The sequence below is a fragment of the Pistacia vera genome, unplaced genomic scaffold (assembly GCF_008641045.1).
Source record: "Pistacia vera cultivar Batoury unplaced genomic scaffold, PisVer_v2 Contig212, whole genome shotgun sequence".
Lineage (NCBI taxonomy): Eukaryota > Viridiplantae > Streptophyta > Magnoliopsida > Sapindales > Anacardiaceae > Pistacia > Pistacia vera.
In genome coordinates, this window is record NW_022196016.1 from 148601 (window position 1) to 167412 (window position 18812).

The following is an 18812-nucleotide window of genomic DNA, read 5'->3' on the forward strand; positions in this document are numbered from 1 at the left end:
GTCATGTAGGATGTCATTAATTGGTCCACGTGTTTGCTATTAATTGGGCTTGCTATAATAGGTATTATTCACATGCGTTCAATCTATATCTATATATCTATATAATGCTGAAGCAGACTGCTTCTTCTGATGCCATGTAGGATTGATATATGATCACCATGTAGGATGTCGTTAATTGGTTCATGTGTTTAGTGTTTATTGGGTTTGCTATAATTGGATTATTCACATGCATTCAATTAATGTATTCAATATAAATCTTTGGCATTCCTCTTTTAATTTGATAAATTACTAATGATTCACGTGTGTTATTGATTTCCATGAATATTAAGAGATTTCTATAATAGAAATTATTCGTATGCATTCAATTAATGTATTCAATACATATCTTTCACATTCCTCTTTTAATTTGAGATCTTTCACATTCCTNTTTACACCCCTTTAAGACTGATTTCCGAACTGTTTTCAGCGCCTGTAAAGCAAGACACCATAAATGTTATTAGCATGAAACTTTACTAATCATTATCATCATGAGCAATTTTACAAGAACATTATGAACCCGAATTCAATAAGTAACATCTTACTTGCCTCACATCTCTGCTAGCAATATCATCCTCAAGTTCCTAAAATTAGGTATCCAAATCAATAGAGTCAAGCACATAAAACAAACATCAATTTCAAAGGAAATGGATCAGGGTCAGGATCAGGATCATACCTCAAAGAACATATGATGGATCTGCTTTAGAACTTTGAGTACGGATCCAAGTGCACCATCAAGCTCACACTCGTCCCTTTTCACTCTGAAAAAGATTGAAATTTGTTGTTGAATTGGTGGCAACTTGAAGAGAAGAAATGATATCTTTCCATGAGAATCAAATTATCCTTACGCTTCTTCCCTTCTCAACTCTGACAATGATTTAAATTTGTTGTTGAATGGGTGGCAACTTGAAGCGAAGAAATGATATCTTTCCATGAGAATCAAATTATCCTTACGCTTCTTCCATGCCTAAAATAAAGACAGCAACACACAGGATGATCAATTTTTTAAATAAGATATGACAATTAATTATATTGCTGATATAAATACATTTACATTTTCTGTGTCATCAAGGATCACAATAGCGTTTTCATGACCCAGCACAACATCCAGACCTTTTTCATGTCTTTGAGTACCATCATCTCGTGAAATCACTCTAGTGCCAAAATACACCCCACTAGGATCAAGCAGCTTAGCCATTTGTAACGCATACGGTCTATCACCCATCGTGTGTATGTACATTTTGAACATATTACTTGCTTCTTTCAAAAATGTTTGAACAAAGGGCCTCAACTTGGTCATCATATGTATAGAATCCAACATGAAGAGGCTGCCTCCCGAAACATCTATCCATTCAAAATATTAAGAAAAAATTCAATAAAATTGTTTATAACAGCATCAAATGTGGAGACTGTATCGGCTTGTCTCAAGCAATAACTCAAAAGCTTATCTTCCTTGATATAAACTACATGTGACTAAATAAGAATCAAAGTACATAACTTAAATTCAGGTGCAAGGTATACTAGAGTAAAGAGATAATCAATAATCTAGTTCAGTTGATTATGCTGAGTATAATGATGCTTTTTATGTGATTGAATCAACAGTATTTTGGTTATTTTCCAAACTTGCTGCACTCACCAACTAAATGTATGCAACTAAATGTATGCCCAAGGGGACCATTTTTACTATAATCAATCCATAAGCTTACCATCTTCTGTCCTTTCAGCCTGTTACTTGTTAGTTCTATTATAGCAAACCAAAATCAAAGTTCGTAGTTTGGCATTCAAGCTATGAACTACAAAAGAAAAATAAAAGTACACTAGCACTCAGCCAAATATCAACAAAACAATGATATAAAAGCAAGAAAACAATTTCCAAGCAAGCCAACCACAGGGATAGGCACCAATCACATACCCTGCAGAGGATGTGTTTGAATCTTCAGATATTCCTCCTGTGGAGTCAAACGAATTATCTCAGTTGAATTGAGCAGTGTATGATCAAGGTCGAGTACCAAGTAAAGCTTTTTATTTCGTGATAAATTTTTCATGTCCTCAGTTTGCAATCTAACGACATCATTGTTACCGAGCCTTAGACCCTACAATTACAATTGTTTCCCACACATTATCACTATAAGAGCAAATTACAAGTGTACTGCTAGTATAGTATTAACAAACCAAAAAAAANATGAGTTAGTTTGTCCCACATTGAAAAGGAATGAAAAGTGGGAAACTTTTGGGGCCTATATATAAGGACCTAAATCATTGTTAATTGTATCCCAAGTTGTAATTCCATTATACTTCTTTGTTTAGGGTTCTTTCTTTAAGGACCCTTTAGTTTGTAAGTTTTGTTGTATCTCCCCTTTGTTTTGGGTATTTGTTGTATTGCCCAAAAGTTTGTAATGTTTTGGAGATAGTGGAGTTTTCTTTTGCAGCGTCCGAGGACGTAGGTTTTAATACTGAACCTCGTTAATTTCTGGTATTCTTTATTTTTGCATTTAATTTTGGCAATTTATTTATGCTTTACTACCTGTTATTATTATATTCAATAGCTAGCGTTAGAGTTTATGTTTCCGTTGCATAACACCGTGCAAGGACAAAACTGATGAATTTGGATTCATTGGGGTGTCGAGAGGTGCTTTATGTTATTCCAACTACGATGGGTCACACTTATTTATTTGGCATTTTGAATATCATAGCAAAGCTACTGAGTTCTGGGTATTGAAGCATCGCATTTGGATCGAAGGTTTGCAGTATAAACATCCAGCTGGATGGCATCTGTATTCGTACCGTCGGACTTCGATTTTTAAGGCCTATCCTATTCACCCAACTTCAGATATCATCTTTCTTCGGATCTTGAACATGATATTTAGTTATCATCTTGGAAGCCATACATTGAGATTGCTTCATAAAACGCCAGCATGGGAAAAAATTATTTGGGGCCAGGTCTTTTGCCACCCTTCCTCACCTTGTTTCTTCATGTTGAATAATGCTACCAGACAAATCGTGAACCCTCCTAGCTGTAAGTTTACCTTTCCCTTATAAAGTGTTTCAGTTCATTGGATTGCAGAACTATAAAAAGTCACCTACCAAAGTCATACCCTATCTATTTACTAATTCGATTCATTAAGTGGTCAAATGATTCAAATGCTGGAAGTGCTTTCAAGGAAAGTGCTTTAGACCAAAAGCCCTTTTAGCAAAATCACTCCAAAAAGCTTCTCAAAAAAGCGCCCATTAACTGCTTTCAAAGAAGCACTTCTGTTTGTTTCAGCCAAATTGATACTCCTTCAAAGCGACTAATGCTACACATTTCAGCCGAGTTCGTCTAAAAATTAGAAAAAGAAGTGGTTTGAGTTTTGGGATGTATGGTTTTGGAGATAGTGGAGTTTTCTTTTGCAGCACCGATGACGAGGTTTTAATACTGAACCTCGTTAATTCCTGGTATTTTTTATTTTTGCATTTAATTTTGGCAATTTATTTATGCTTTACTACTTGTTATTATTATATTCAATAGCTAGCGTTAGAGTTTATGTTTCCATTGCATAACAATTGGTGTCAGAGCCTAGGTTTAGGACAGTGAGTAGCTATTTGTATGGTTATATGCATGTCTAGGAAAATTCTGTCAAAAGAAGATAAAATCTAAGGAGACTGGATTTTAAGTGGGACCATTTGTACCCCTCCATTGTTTCCTGCGAATTTTCTAGTGCGTATTTAATCATTTCAGCACTTACTACTACTAAGGCTATTGTGATTTGTTGTTAGCTATTGAATATAATAATTGTGGTGCTTGGTTATTGGGAACTTTGTTTACCAAGCCAATTGAGCAAGGCATAAATGGCATCATTGTCTGAGGATTCACGTCTGAGGCATCACCGTTTGCAGCACCACCATCCGTACCTCTAAAGATGATAACGGTTTCAAATGCAAAAATTGATGTTGAAAATTTGATGGTCAAAATATTTTGGCTTGTGGCAGAGTGAGGTAATGGATAGCTTGTATCAGCAGGATCTAGATATCGTTCTAGAGGAGAAAAAACCAGAAGATATCTATGAAAGACTGGGTGAGGTTGAATGTAAAAGCTTGTGGGATGATTCGCTCATGTCTTTGTAGAGAACAGAAATATCCATTCATGAAAGAGATGTCTGCCAATAGTTTGGAAGGCGCTGGAAAACAAATACATGAAAAGAAGTAATGAGAATCGACTCTATTTATGAAAAGATTGTTTCGTCTTCTGTTGAGACCAGGTACGAATATCAGTAGCCTATTGATACATTTAACAGATTATTGCTGATTTGTTAAATTTGGATGAAACATTCAAAGATGAACATAAAGCTATGTTATGATTGGATCTCTTCCAGATGAGTTGGATCATCTTAGTATTACACTTCTTCATGGGAAAGAAAAATTACCTTTGAAGAAGTTTGTTCTGCTCTGTCCAATCATGAATTCGGAAGAAGGATCAGAAGGAGAATAGAGATGAGTCAGCAGAAGCACTTGTAGCAAGAGGGTGGAGTCAGAGTCATAAGAATGAGAGAAGAGGAAGATCTCGTTCGAAGGGAAAACTCAATAGGGATCAATGTGCCTTTGTCGTGAGAATGGACATTGGAAGAAAGATTGTCCGAAGTTGAAAAAGAAAGAGGGCAAAGTTGCTTCTGATGCATGCGTTGTTGAGCGTGAAGAGATGAGTCAGATTTCTGTCTAGTTAGCTTGCCATCCACCTCTGGATCAAATGAGTGGATTATGGATTCAGGTAGTACCTATCATATGTGTCTTCACCAGGACTGGTTCTTTATTTTGAAGAACGTGATGGAGTTGTTTAATGGGCAATGATGATGCTTGTAAAACAACTGGGATAGGTTCAATTCGGTTGAAGAATCATGATGGCTCAACTAGAACTCTGACAGATGTTCGGTAGTACCAAAGTTGAAAAAGAATCTCATCTCTTTGGGAGCCTTGGAACCTAAAGCTTCACAGTGAATATGCGAGATGGAATTCTAAAAGTTTCTTCAGGCGCTCTTGTGGTAATGAAAGGCACAAGGAGAAATAACTTGTATTACTATAATGGAGTACAGTTATTGGAACGATAGCTACAGTCGTACAGGAGGATGCAGATTCAGAAATGCTCAAGCTGTGGCATATGTTGTGGAGCATACTCGGCAGCAGGTGGAGTTTGAAACAACAATTGAACTAGATAGTGTCTACAAGACAGAAAGTGATTATGAGGTGACTAATGTGGATACTATGGATGAAAAGGAGATTTTACCCCAGAATCTCCTCAGCAACAGGAATTGATTGCATACAATAGGCCAAGACGAGAAATTCGCAAGCCTCTCGTTTCGTTAATATGGTGGCTTTGCACTTCCAATCGTAGGTTTGATATTCCTACTACTTATAAAGAAGTAGTTAGGAGTTCAAATGTGAATCTGGAAACCAGCCATGAATGATGAATGCGATCCCTACATAAGAAGGCGATTGGGTGCAATGGGTGTATGCAAAGAAGAAGGGATTTCCTAATAGAGAAGATGTTCGACACAAGGTAGGTTGGTAGTAAAGGGATACGCTCAAATGGAAGGATTTGATTACGTGAAGTATTTTCTCCTGTGGTAAAGTATTCTCCATTCTAATTTTGCTAACCTTGGTGGCACAGTTTGATTTTGAACTAGTTCAATTGGATGTGAAAATCATGTTTTCACTAATAGTTGGGAAGAGGAAATCTACAAGACTCAGCCAGATGATATAGGGTTGCTGGGAAGAAAACTTGGGTTTGCAGATTGAAGAAATCGCTATATAGTTTGAAGCAGTCACCAAGACAGTGGTACAAGCGATTTGATCAATGTATGATGGGCCATGGGTACACAAGGCCTGATATTTCACAAGCAGTTAGTATGGTGAGCAGGCATATGTATGATCCTGGAAAGGACATTTGCAAGTTGTGAAATGGTTTCTACAGTATATTTTATGTACTATAGATTAGGTTTAGTTTTGTGTGGATTATGTTGAAAATGGGAAAATGATTCTCCAGAAGATTGGCACAGAAGATAATCCTGCAGACATGTTGACTCAATAGTGACAAGGGTCAAGTTCATTATTGTTTGAACTTGATCAACATCCTGCGAGCTTGACTGTGCCTTTTTGTGCATTTGAAGGTGTTGCAAAATTTGGCAGAAGAATACAAACTTTGAAGATTTGCTAATCCCAAGGTGGAGATTTGTTGAAAAATAGCTTTTAGCAAAATCACATGGGGTATTGATAACCATGATTGCACTTTACCATATTAAGATGAATATTTCTGCAGACAAGACAGATAAAAAATTTGGAAAGCAATTAACTTTTGGCTCTCGATATGACACTGAGTTCAGCACCAAAACTCAACTTGGTAAGCTAAAGCCTATAAAGTAAACCTAAATCTGTGATCTAAATTGGATATATAGATAATTTTGGAATCTTACAGATTTTGGTTTATATAGTTTAGGGTTTGGAAAGTTAATTAATTTTTATTAATTCCTCCATTTTCAGTTGATTTTATTAGTATCCCATATAAAATTAGAATCTTTATTTTGTATAATATTTTGTTAATTTGTTGAATAGAAATTTGGCCCGGAATGAAAACCCTATTTGGCCTTGTGCTTACAGTGTAGAACTCAAAACAGAGTTCCCTCTTGGTACATAATCGAATAAAGTTTTGATCTTTACAATTGTTTATACGAAGAAAAAGGTTGTGGCATTACGTTATCTGGGTCAGTGTATTTATTTATCCTTAAAATTTTCGCCGTTTAAAATTGCTCCTTCCTTTGTGTTAATTTGATTCGATTACTGTGACGTAGGATCGGTTTATTCTATTTACCTGTAATCAGGTTGGATTAGAATACTTCTTTTTGGTAGTCGGAAATTATTAGGCCTTGTTTCTGTGCACCGACCTTTTACAACTTTGGTAGCTAGGATATTAGTTTACTTTAATAATGGCGGAGTGGTTATCTGATGATGTAATGATTGAGATCCTTTGCCGCTTGCCCATAAAGATTCTGGTAAGGCTCAAGTGCGTATGCAAAATTTGGAATACTCTTATTACTAATGTTTGTGTTCCAAAATTTCACGAGAGCCAGTCCTTGTATCTGGATTTTTGTTCCATGCTAAAAGGGTTCACCATGACCAAAAGTACATCACTGACTATTTTTCATATTCTGATGATATTGATCATGATGGGTTTGTCGAATCTTATACTAGTTTGTTACCATGTGAATACTATCCATATTATTTTATTAGTTGAACCTCCCCTTGCACTAGGGGTTCGTTGGTTCAGCGGACGGGTTACTTGAACAATATGTTATATAAATTAACTTATTCAAAGCATCTTTTGTGTATCAACTTTGAAGCACCAGCAGCTGATGCGATTGAACTCCCGTGTGTTGAAAAATGGCTTTTAGCAAAATCACATGGGGTAGAAGTGATAATGGAAAAAGGTTTAGGAACTTATATGTAATAGGCCAAAATGAGTTAGTTTGTCCCACATTGAAAAGGAATGAAAAGTGGGAAACTTTTGGGGCCTATATATAAGGACCTAAATCAATGTTAATTGTATCCCAAGTTGTAATTCCATTATACTTCTTTTGTTTAGGGTTCTTTCTTTAAGGACCCTTTAGTTTGCAAGTTTTGTTGTATCTCCCCTTTGTTTTGGGTATTTGTTGTATTGCCCAAAAGTTTGTAAATTGGGGGTTTTGGAGATAGTGGAGTTTTCTTTTGCAGCACCGATGACGAGGTTTTAATACTGAACACTCGTAATTCCTGGTATTTTTTATTTTTGCATTTATTTTGGCAATTTTTATGCTTTATAATTGTTATTATATATTCAATAGCTAGCGTTGAGTTTATGTTTCCATTGCATAACCATTGGTGTCAGAGCCTAGGTTTAGGACAGGAGTGAGCTATTGTATGGTTATATGCATGTCTAGGAAAATTCTGTCAAAAAGAAGATAAAAGTCTAAGGAGACTGGATTTTAAGGGGACCATTTGTGACCCCTCCATTGTTTCCTGCGAATTTTCTAGTGCGTATTTAAATTTCAGCACTTACTACTACCTAAGGCTATTGTGATTTGTTGTTAGCTATTGAATATAATATTGTGGTGTGGTATTGGGAACTTTGTTTACCAAGCCAATTGAGCAAGGCATAAAGGCATATTGTCTGAGGATTCATCGTCTGAGGCATCACCGTTTGCAGCAACACCATCCGTACCTCTAAAGATGATAACGGTTTCAAATGCAAAAATGATGTGAAAAATTGATGGTCAAAATAATTTTGGCTTGTGCAGAGTGAGGTAATGGATAGTTGTATCAGCAGGATCTAGATATCGTTCTAGAGGAGAAAAAACCGAGAGAATCTATGAGAAAGACTGGGTGAGGTTGAATGTAAAAGCTTGTGGGATGATTCGCTCATGTCTTTGTAGAGAACAGAAATATCCATTCATGAAAGAGATGTCTGCCAATAAGTTTGGAAGGCGTGGAAAACAAATACATGAAAAGAAGTAATGAGAATCGACTTATTTGATGAAAAGATTGTTTCGTCTTCTGTTGAGACCAGGTACGAATATCAGTAGCCATATGATACATTTAACAGATTAATTGTGATTTGTTAAATTTGGATGAACCTTAAAGATGGACATAAAGCTTGTTATGATTGATCTCTCCAGATGAGTTGGATCATCTTAGTATTACACTTCTTCATGGGAAAGAAAAATTATCCTTTGAAGAAGTTTGTTTGCTCTGTCCATCATGAATTCGGAAGAAGGATCAGAAGGAGAATAGAGATGAGTCAGCAGAAGCAATTGTAGCAAGAGGGTGGAGTCAGAGTCATAAGATGAGAGAAGAGGAAGATCTCGTTCGAAGGGAAAACTCAATAGGACAATGTGCCTTTGTCGTGAGAATGGACATTGGAAGAAAGATTGTCCGAAGTTGAAAAAGAAAGAGGGCAAAGTTGCTTCTGATGCCTGCGTTTGAGCGTGAGAGGATGAGTCAGATTTCTGTCTAGTAGCTTGCCACACCTCGGATCAAATGAGTGGATTATGGATTCAGGTAGTACCTATCATAGTGTGCTTCACCAGGACTGGTTCTTAATTTTGAAGGACTGAGGAGTTGTATATGGGCAATGTGATGCTGTAAAACAAATGGGATAGGTTCAATTCGGTTGAAGAATCATGATGGCTCAACTAGAACTCTGACAGAGTGTTCGGTATGTACCAAAGTTGAAAAAGAATCTCATCTCTTTGGGAGCCTGGAACCTAAAGGCTTCACAGTGAATATGCGAGATGGAATTCTAAAAGTTTCTTCAGGCGCTCTGTGGTAATGAAAGGCACAAGGAGAAATAACTTGTATTCTATATGGTAGTACAGTTATGGAACGATAGCTACAGTCGTACAGGAGGATGCAGATTCAGAAATGCTCAAGCGTGGCATATGTGTGTGGAGCATACTCGGCAGCAGGTGGAGTTTGAAACAAACAATTGAACTAGATAGTGTCTACAAGACAGAAAGTGATTATGAGGTGACTAATGTGGATAATATGGATGAAAAGGAGATTTTACCCCAAGAATCTCCTCAGCAACAGGAATTGATTGCATACAATAGGCCAAGACGAGAAATTCGCAAGCCTGCTCGTTTCGTTAATATGGTGGGTTATGCACTTCCAATCGTAGGTGTTGATATTCCTACTACTTATAAGAAGTAGTTGGAGTTCAAATGTGAATATGGAAACACCATGAATGATGAAATGCGATCCTACATAAGAAGGCGATGTGTGCAAATGGGTGTATGCAAAGAAGAAGGATTTCCTAATAGAGAAGATGTTCGACACAAGGTTAGGTTGGTAGTAAAGGGATACGCTCAAATGGAAGATTTGATTACAGTGAAGTATTTTCTCCTGTGGTAAAGTATTCTTCCATTCTAATTTTGCTAACCTGGTGGCACAGTTTGATTTGAAATAGTTCAATTGGATGTGAAAATCATGTTTTCACATAATAGTTGGGAAGAGGAAATCTACAAGACTCAGCCAGAGATTATAGGGTTGTGGGAAGAAAACTTGGGTTTGCAGATTGAAGAAATCGCTATTAGTTTGAAGCAGTCACCAAGACAGTGGTACAGCGATTTGATCCATGTATGATGGGCCATGGGACACAAGGCTGATATTTCACAAGCAGTTAGTATGGTGAGAGAGCATATGTATGATCCTGGTAAAGGACATTTGCAAGTTGTGAAATGGTTTCTACAGTATTTTATGTACTATAGATATTGGTTTAGTTTTTGTGTGGATTATGTTGAAAATGGGAAAATGATTCTCCAGAAGATTGGCACAGAAGATATCCTGCAGACATGTGACTCAATAGTGACAAGGGTCAAGTTCATTATTGTTTGAACTTGATCAAAATCTGCGAGCTTGACTGTGCCTTTTTGTGCATTTGAAGGTGTTGCAAAATGGCAGAAGAATACAAAACTTTGAAGATTTGAATTCGCCAAGGTGGAGATTTGTTGAAAAATAGCTTTTAGCAAAATCACATGGGGTAGAAGTGATATGGAGAAAGGTTTGGGGACTTATATGTAATAGGCCAAAATGAGTTAGTTTGTCCCACATTGAAAAGGAATGAAAAGTGGGAAACTTTTGGGGGCTATATAAGGATCTAAATCAATATTAATTGTATCAAGTTGTAATTCCATATATTTTCTTTGTTAGGGTTTCTTCTTTAGGACCCTGTTTGTAAGTTTTGTTGTATCTCCCCTTTGTTTTGGTGGTTTGTTGTATTGCCCAAAAGTTGTAATGTTTGGAGATAGTGGAGTTTTCTTTGCAGCGTCCGAGGACGTAGGTTTTAATACTGAACCTCGTTAATTTCTGGTATTCTTTATTTTGCATTTAATTTTGGCAATTTATTTATGCTTTACTACCTGTTATTATATATCATAGCTAGCGTTAGAGTTTATGTTTTGTTGCATAAAAACGTGCAAGGACAAAACTGATGAATTTGGATTCATTGGGGTGTCGAGAGGTGCTTTATGTTATTCCAACTACGATGGGTCACACTTATATTATTGGCATTTTGAATATCATAGCAAAGCTACTGAGTTCTGGGTATTGAAGCATCGCATTTGGATCGAAGGTTTGCAGTTAAACATCCAGCTGGATGGCATCTGATTCGTACCGTCGGACTTCGATTTTTAAGGCCTATCCTATTCACCCAACTTCAGTATCATCTTTCTTCGGATCTTGAACATGATATTTAGTATTCACTTGGAAGCCATACATTGAGATTGCTTCATAAAACGCCAGCATGGGAAAAATTATTTGGGGCCAGGTCTTTTGCCACCCTCCTCACCTTGTTTCTCATGTTGAATAATGTACAGACAAATCGTGAACCTCTAGCTGAAGTTTACCTTTCCCTTATAAAGTGTTTCAGTTCATTGGATTGCAGAACTATAAAAAGTCACTACAAAGTCATACCCTATCTATTTACTAATTCGATTCATTAAGTGGTCAAATGATCAAATGCGGAAGTGCTTTCAAGGAAAGTGCTTTAGACCAAAAGCCCTTTAGCAAAATCACTCCAAAGAGCTTCTCAAAAAGCGCCCATTAACTGCTTTCAAAGAAGCACTTCTGTTTGTTTCAGCCAAATGATACTCCTTCAAAGCGACTAATGCTACACATTTCAGCCGAGTTCGTCTAAAAATTAGAAAAAGAAGGTGGTTTGAGTTTTGGGAAGGAGGGTTCATGTGAGGAATTAGTTAAAGTTGCGAGGTAACGTTACCCCACATGTACAATCAGATTAGCCTGGTGTGAAAATGTTTTCCACTCCAATTTAACAAAACCAGTACACTCATGACTCACCTACCGCATAGTCACTTAAAAAGGGTTATATTTGCAGGAGAAATGGTTAAAATTCAAAATGGTCGACTATTTGGCTAAAACGGTTGCGTTTGGTCTATTCAAAAAATAAACCTTATCCGCCAAAATCAAGGAGCGGATTTTGGTATCTTATCATGCAATTCCGGATTTAGCGCGATCATGCCAATCTTTATGGAGTTGACACCAAGTACCAATGGGCCGAAAAGGGAACTGTCAAATTCGTCTATAAGAAGGTATAGTTATTAGTATTTTCAAATTCGTCTGTTTGAAATTCCTGCGAGTTCACAGGCAGTTCTGCGAGCTGAAACAGAATCTGCAGGTTTCATCTCTCGAAGCTGCTGCTGAGGCCGCATTTCTCCAATACTGGTCTTGCTTGGAGTGGCATTGCTGTTATTGTTTTTCTAGCCGGATACGGTTTTGTGTACTAGGATTTCATATTTGATTGGTTTTTTGTATCTTACATTTCCTGGATTGCATGTGCCAGATTCTGCTGAGACTGTCTGCATATTTGCTTTGTTTATTAGTTGATCCAATTGTGTATTATGGTTTTGGTTGTAAATTTAGCAGGATTTTGGCTTTTCAGTGATGCACTGCAATGGTTACTTCTGGTATTTGAGTTTTCTAGTTTTGCGTAAAAGCCTGAAGTTATTATAAACAATATTTTAAAACCCAACCCGGGATGAAACCCGGCAAAGTTTCCGGGTCCCGGGTTGACCGGTTTAACCCGATTGACAAACTCAACAAATACACCCCTAAAAATTACCTTTAAGTCCCTACATGTTTGAACTTTATCAAACACACCCCAATTGAAAATTGACCAGTGACTGATCGACAGCAGCGACACCCCAGATGCAACCCCAATCTTCCCCTGAGCCCATTTCCATTAAAATCTACCCAAGATCTGGCCAAAATATGTTCGATTTCAGCCAATCTCACCAATGTCGGCGTAGGTATTCCAGGCCAGATCTCATCCACGTCGACGCCGACAAACCTCCCCACCACCCAAGAATTACTCCCCTGTTCCTCCCGACCAAAACCCACCTCACCTCACCCCCGTTAGCCTTGCCAATCGCCAGAAAAATCCCATTGTTGCCGTTGCTAGGTTTCTTCGATTTCCGGTCGATTTACTCACCGAAAATCAATGCCGCCACCACCATCTTCAAAAGCCCTAACCTTCCGGCTGTCGATTGTTCACCGATCATCCTCCCAAATCTTAGGGTTTGGGGGTGAATCGGAAAAGTTAAACCCAACCCGTTGAAGCTGCCGGGTCCCGATTAAACCGGCCGAGCCGGGTCAGGTTTTAAAACAATGATTATAAATGGTTAATACTATTTACATAAACTCTTATACAAATAGAGTTTATACAAACTAACGTTGCATGTGACAAAATATGCCATGTGGTATTGAGATCTACGTAACTTAATGCCACATTAATATTATGTGAACTCTTATGTCGCGTGACACTCACATAATGTGTCACATCACTTTATACAAATTCTCTTTATATAAAGAGTTTGTACAAATAGTTTTATCCACTATGGTTTAGAAATTCATTAATTATAAAAAAATGTTCCAAATTTGGCAATCTTCCATGTAATAAGAATGTTGTCGTTAAACAATTGTATCTTCAACAAGCTATAAAACATGTCTTTTCTTATATTAACACTAAACCTTTAAATTTTGTTGTAACCTTTCTCTGCTCTACAATTTTATAATAAATTTACAAGATTATAGCACTAAATTTATTGACACATCTTGGTATTCTTCCAGAGAAGTAATGAAATAAAGTTCATATTAAGTGAATTTTATTTTTATGAAATTATTCTTACGGTGATAGGTATTACGACTAAATTAAAAAAAAAAAAAAAAATCAAAGACATTTCTAACAGAAAATGAATGCTTCCAAATGCTTTGATTTTTTAATTTATAATCAATAGTTTGAGTGTGTTATGCCCGAGAAACAAGGCTGGCGCAAGCATGCGTCAGTAGGGACCAATTAGAATTCAGGAAGATTTTCTAAATTCTGGATGCAGCCACGTCCCGCAAGGACAAGAGGGGTAAGGCCACCGTCAGTAAGGCAGGTGAGCGCCAAGCCTATGAGTGGCTAGGAATTGTCCACCTACTGAAGCTATGCGCGATTTAAGGATACCTCCCATGCAGACAACCAATGAGAAGCGGGTTAGGAATTGTCCACTTGCTCGCACACAGAATCTTGATTACTAGCTTGAATCCTCCAACTATAAATCGAGAGCTCTCCTCTATTTTACGGATTGGCTCATTCACCATCTTAACACACACTCTCTCTCTCCCTCACTTTCCATTTTATTTATCTATTGTAATTCAGCTCGTCGAGTGCGACCTGATTGTAACTCACTATTAATATAATCACAGTGGACGTAGGATTCGCTTTAAAGCATCCGAACCACTTTAAAAATTGTTACCCACCCCATCTCTCTTTTTTACATTTCTATACCACGTGTGATTTCTAAGTCTGCTTAGCACTTCACACTTGCAAATAGTTGATGTTAAAATCAAGCATCAACAGTTTGACGCTAGAAGGAGGGCATGATTTAGTATCCGCTCCTCATTAGAAACCTCTAACCAATCCTATCCACTAGCTAATGGCTCACGGTTTCGAAACTGAGCGACCCAATGTCGACAATGAGGAAGTCCCCCAGGTACAGAATGACACTTCTCCTGAAGTGCCGCCAGCCCAGCAGAGTATCATGGCAGATATTTCTTCGAGCTCACAACTCGACCAAGTCGTGATGAATTACCTGGAGAGGTTCAACAATAGTTTCCAAATGGTTAGCTGGAGTTTGGACCGTTCGGACTAGGTTGTGCCACCGGAGTCTAAAGAGGCGGTGCCACCGCAAAAGACGCCTGCAGGTCACGCGAAAGCTCGAAAAAGGGCAAAGGCCTGAATCGCGCGCACTGTAGTGCTTAAAAGTAAGGGGAAACAACTAGCAACCAGTGAACCAGGAGGCTTCGAGGGGCTAGCGAACAACGAACGTCGGTCGTGCAACGGGTAAAATACTCGTGGCATTGCGACTTGGTGACATGTCGTAGCCTAAGTCGTCTTATGCCACGTCGTATGGGCACACCCTTAAAAGTGCAGGTTGGGGGGACTCCCAGCCTCATCAAAATAATGATCCCGACCATCACCGCTAGAGGAACCCCTACTGTCCGCGGGTTGGTTCTAACCATCGCAGGGGTCGGGAAAATTCCCCAAGCCATTCGCTACCCTCACACGGCTCTAGCCGGCATGTGTCAGGGTGTGTTAGAGCTTTCGATCGAGTAGCAGAAGGGCCTGACCTTCGGTCCTTCCTTAATCGCAACTGTGAGGGTCAAACCCACATTGCGGAAAGTAACCCCCCGATAGCTTTGCTATCTCAGATTGAGGAGTTGCAGCGACAATTGGATTAGCTCAAGGCTCAGCAGAACGAACAGGGTAAGGTCACTAAAGCATCCCCTTTCTCTCCAACAGTACTATCTGCTCCTCTCCCATCAAGATTCAGGATGCTCGACATGTGGGCATTCGACAAAAATTCTGATCCGTAGGACCACCTCTATGAGTTCTGTGACCTTATAGAACTCCACCAAGTCTCCAACTTGGCCAAATGCCATTGCTTAGCAGTGACATTAACTGCCCATGTCAAGCGCTGGTTCAGGTCGCTCCCCGCGGGGTCAATAAGCTCATGGCAACAAATGAGCTTGTTAAGACACTTCCAGGCAAACAGGAAGTTCTCAATGCCATTGAGCTATCTGAGCAATATACGACAGGAGAGGGATGAGTCCCTCCAATCTTATTTAAACAGGTTTCACCGCGAACTCCACAAAGTGGCTCACACTCTTGAAGAATCTATTTGGATTCTCATTATCATAAGGGTTCGCCCACAAACTGACTTATGGACAGAGCTATAGTCAGAGGACGATGTTTCCCTCACTCCCTTCTATGGCCTCACCGAGAAGTATTTCCCAATAGAAAATTTTGTGGCTACTCTCAATCGCCACAACCCCGATCCGTCAACCAGTGTTCCCAGCCAGGGGGAGAACAGTAGAAAGGCTGATCATTGTTGGGCTAATGATGATCAGCGAAAAGGGAAGAAACAGCGATTCGAGCCCAAAAAGTCTTATGCCCCAGTTCCTCATCACGATCACGACAAGAATCAGTCACTCATTCGAATGCCTCCGTATCGCCAATTCTAGATAAGTCACAGGAGGCTAGCCTACTTAGAGAGCTAGAGCCTATGAAGAATCCCCCCTCAGCCAGGAACAACAAAAAGTACTACTGCTATCATTGGGACAAGAGTATCACACTGATGAGTGTCGGGCTCTCAAGCAAGCAATTGAAGACCTCATCAAACAGGGGCACTTCAAGGAGTATGTTGACGGTCAGACTCCAATTTGGGAAAAAGACTAAGAGGAACAAGGGAAGAGGTGTAGTGGTCGCAAGGGGCTCTACTATGTAGGGATCATTTTTAGGGGGCCACACCTCGTGGGGAACTCTCAAGATGCCTAGGATAGGTATGCCCGTAAAGCTCGTCATGACCCCTTAAATGTAATAAGCACAGCGCCGTGACCTACTAAGATCCGCAGGGAAGAAGAAATTACCTTCTCTCAAATAGACGCGATACAACTACATCACCCCCACAACGATGCACTCGTCATCGCGCCTGAAATAGGCCAGTGCGAAGTCCACAGAATGCTTGTCGACAATGGAAGCGCCGTGAATATCTTGTTTTAACAAGCCTTCGAAAGAATGCAATTGGACGAGGCAAACCTGAAGCATGCCTCCTTCCCCCTCTACGGTTTTACCGAGGAACACCTGATTCCCAAGGGAACGATTATACTCTCCATCACGTTGGGAGAAACCAACGAAGTGATGAAGGTGACAGAGTTCTTGGTGGTAGACTGTCCGTCTGCCTTCAACGGCATCCTAGGATGACTTTTACTATGAAATTTCAAGGTTGTCACCTCTATCTACCATCTGAAGATAAAGTTTCCTACCCCGAAGGGGATCGGGGAAGTGCAAGGATCCTAATGTGAATCTCGTGATTGCTACATAAGGGCGATCCAGATGGCATGCAAGGGAAAGGAGAAGCCAGTGGGTGCCCCTGAACACGCCATGGCAATCAACAGGGTTGAGCCACGACCTAGACCAGTAGAGGATAGCATGGATACTCACATCTAGGAATCTCCTCATAGCAGGCTAGTTGAGGACCTGTCTAAGGTGTCGGTCGATGAAAGTGAGCCGACCAGAGTATTAAGAATCGGGAGTAATCTCAACCCCCAACTCGTCGAAAGCCTGACGAGTTTCCTCAGAAAAAATATCGATGTTTTTGCATGGACTCACGCCGATATGGTCGGAATCAACCCGAGCATAATATGTCATGCTCTAAACATTGACAATGCAGTCAAGCCAGTCTGCTAGAAGAGAAGAGCAATGGACCCTGAATACTATGCTGCCCTAAAAAGTGAGGTGGATAAGCTCCTCTTGAATGGGTCTATTCGAGAGGCACTTTACTCGAGCTGGGTTGTCAACCAAGTCTTCGTAAAGAAACCCAATGGCAAATGGCGGACTTGCGTCGACTTCACCGACCTCAATAAAGCTTGTCCGAATGATAGCTTTCCCCTGTCGAGGATCAACCAGCTCGTTGATGCCACTTCTAGGCATGAGCTGCTGAGCTTTATAAACGCCTACTTGGGATATAATCAGATCCTGATTTATGCGTCAGATGAAGAGCATACCTCATTCATTACAGATTGGGGGCTGTATTATTACAAAGTCATGCCCTTCGGCTTGAAGGACGCTAGGGCAACTTACCAACGGCTGGTTAACCATATGCTTTCTGAACAGATCGATAAAACAATGGAAGTCTATGTCAATGACATGCTAATTAAGTCGCATGTCGCTTCAGATCACATAGCGCATCTCGTCAAAATGTTTGACGTGCTCCGAAAGTACAGAATGAAACTCAACCCTCTCAGGTGCTCATTCGGGGTATCCTCAAGAAAGTTCCTAGGGTACATAATTAACCAGCGGGGAATCGAAATCAACCCCGAAAAGATACAAGCTCTCCTCGATATGAAAAGCCCTACCAACGAAAAGCAGGTTTAGAGCTTGAATGGTAGGATAGCAACTGTAAGTTGCTTTATATTGAGAGCAACAAATCATTGCATGCCACTCTTTAATGTGCTTAGGGCCAACAAGAAGTTCGAATGGACTCTAGAGTGCAAACAAGCCTTGTAGAGTATAAAAGAACACCTCGAAAGACCACCTCTCCTGTCCAAGCCTCTTCCCAACGAAGTTTTACTTCTGTATCTGTCTGTCTCCCAGCATGCGGTCAGCGCTACCCTCATTTGAGAAGAAGGCAGAGTTCAGTGGCCAATATATTACGCAAGCAATCAACTGCTAGACGCCAAAATACGGTACCCAAAAATGGAGCGATTAGCTTATGCCCTACTGATCGTCTCTAGAAAGCTGCAACCTTACTTCTATGCCCACACAATCCATGTTCTGACCAATTACCCACTTAGGCAAGTCCTTTAGAAGCTAGAGGCTTCAGGTAAATTGCTTAAGTGGCAATGGAACTGAGTCAGTTCGATCTACATTACAGACCGAAAATGACCATTAAAGGGCAGGCTGTCGCCAATTTCATTTCGGAATTCTCATACCAGCCCAATCGAAGATCCGAGTAATTGACCAATGAGGTCATCCAAGAACCGCTCAGAACCTGTCAATCTGGAGCCTCTATGTTGATGGTTCCTCAAACAGAAAAAGGGCAGAGGCAGGTCTTCTCCTCCTCCTCAGTCCTAAAGGGACGCGTATTCATGGAATTCTCCGGTTCGGGTTCTAGGCTACTAACAATGAGGTTGAGTATGAAGCGATGCTCGCTAGT

The 18812-nt window shown here is 39.7% G+C and overlaps 1 protein-coding gene across 1 annotated transcript; it reads right to left on the reverse strand.

The window, feature by feature from the left end:
- Positions 1-427: 427 nt before the first annotated feature.
- LOC116129484 (RNA polymerase II C-terminal domain phosphatase-like 4) lies at positions 428-4473 on the reverse strand. Its single transcript, XM_031415225.1, has 7 exons — positions 4440-4473; positions 3842-4050; positions 1949-2129; positions 1091-1380; positions 713-1003; positions 582-620; positions 428-469 (listed from the first exon to the last, which is right to left on the reverse strand). Exons 1-5 carry the CDS (start codon positions 4471-4473, stop codon positions 881-883), a joined length of 837 nt encoding a protein of 278 aa, XP_031271085.1. The 3' UTR covers positions 428-469; positions 582-620; positions 713-880.
- Positions 4474-18812: the final 14339 nt, after the last annotated feature.

What these genes read in the sequence shown, in the direction of transcription:
- LOC116129484 (XM_031415225.1), bottom strand. Translation starts at nt 4,473, where the DNA reads ATGATTGGACAGAGCAGAACAAACTTCTTCAAAG. An exon ending in TCAAACACATCCTCTGCAGG is followed by an intron (nt 1,381 to 1,948) that starts GTATGTGATTGG and finishes TTGAATGGATAG; the next exon opens with ATGTTTCGGGAGGCAGCCTC. An exon ending in TCCTTGATGACACAGAAAAT is followed by an intron (nt 1,004 to 1,090) that starts GTAAATGTATTT and finishes TCTTTATTTTAG; the next exon opens with GCATGGAAGAAGCGTAAGGA.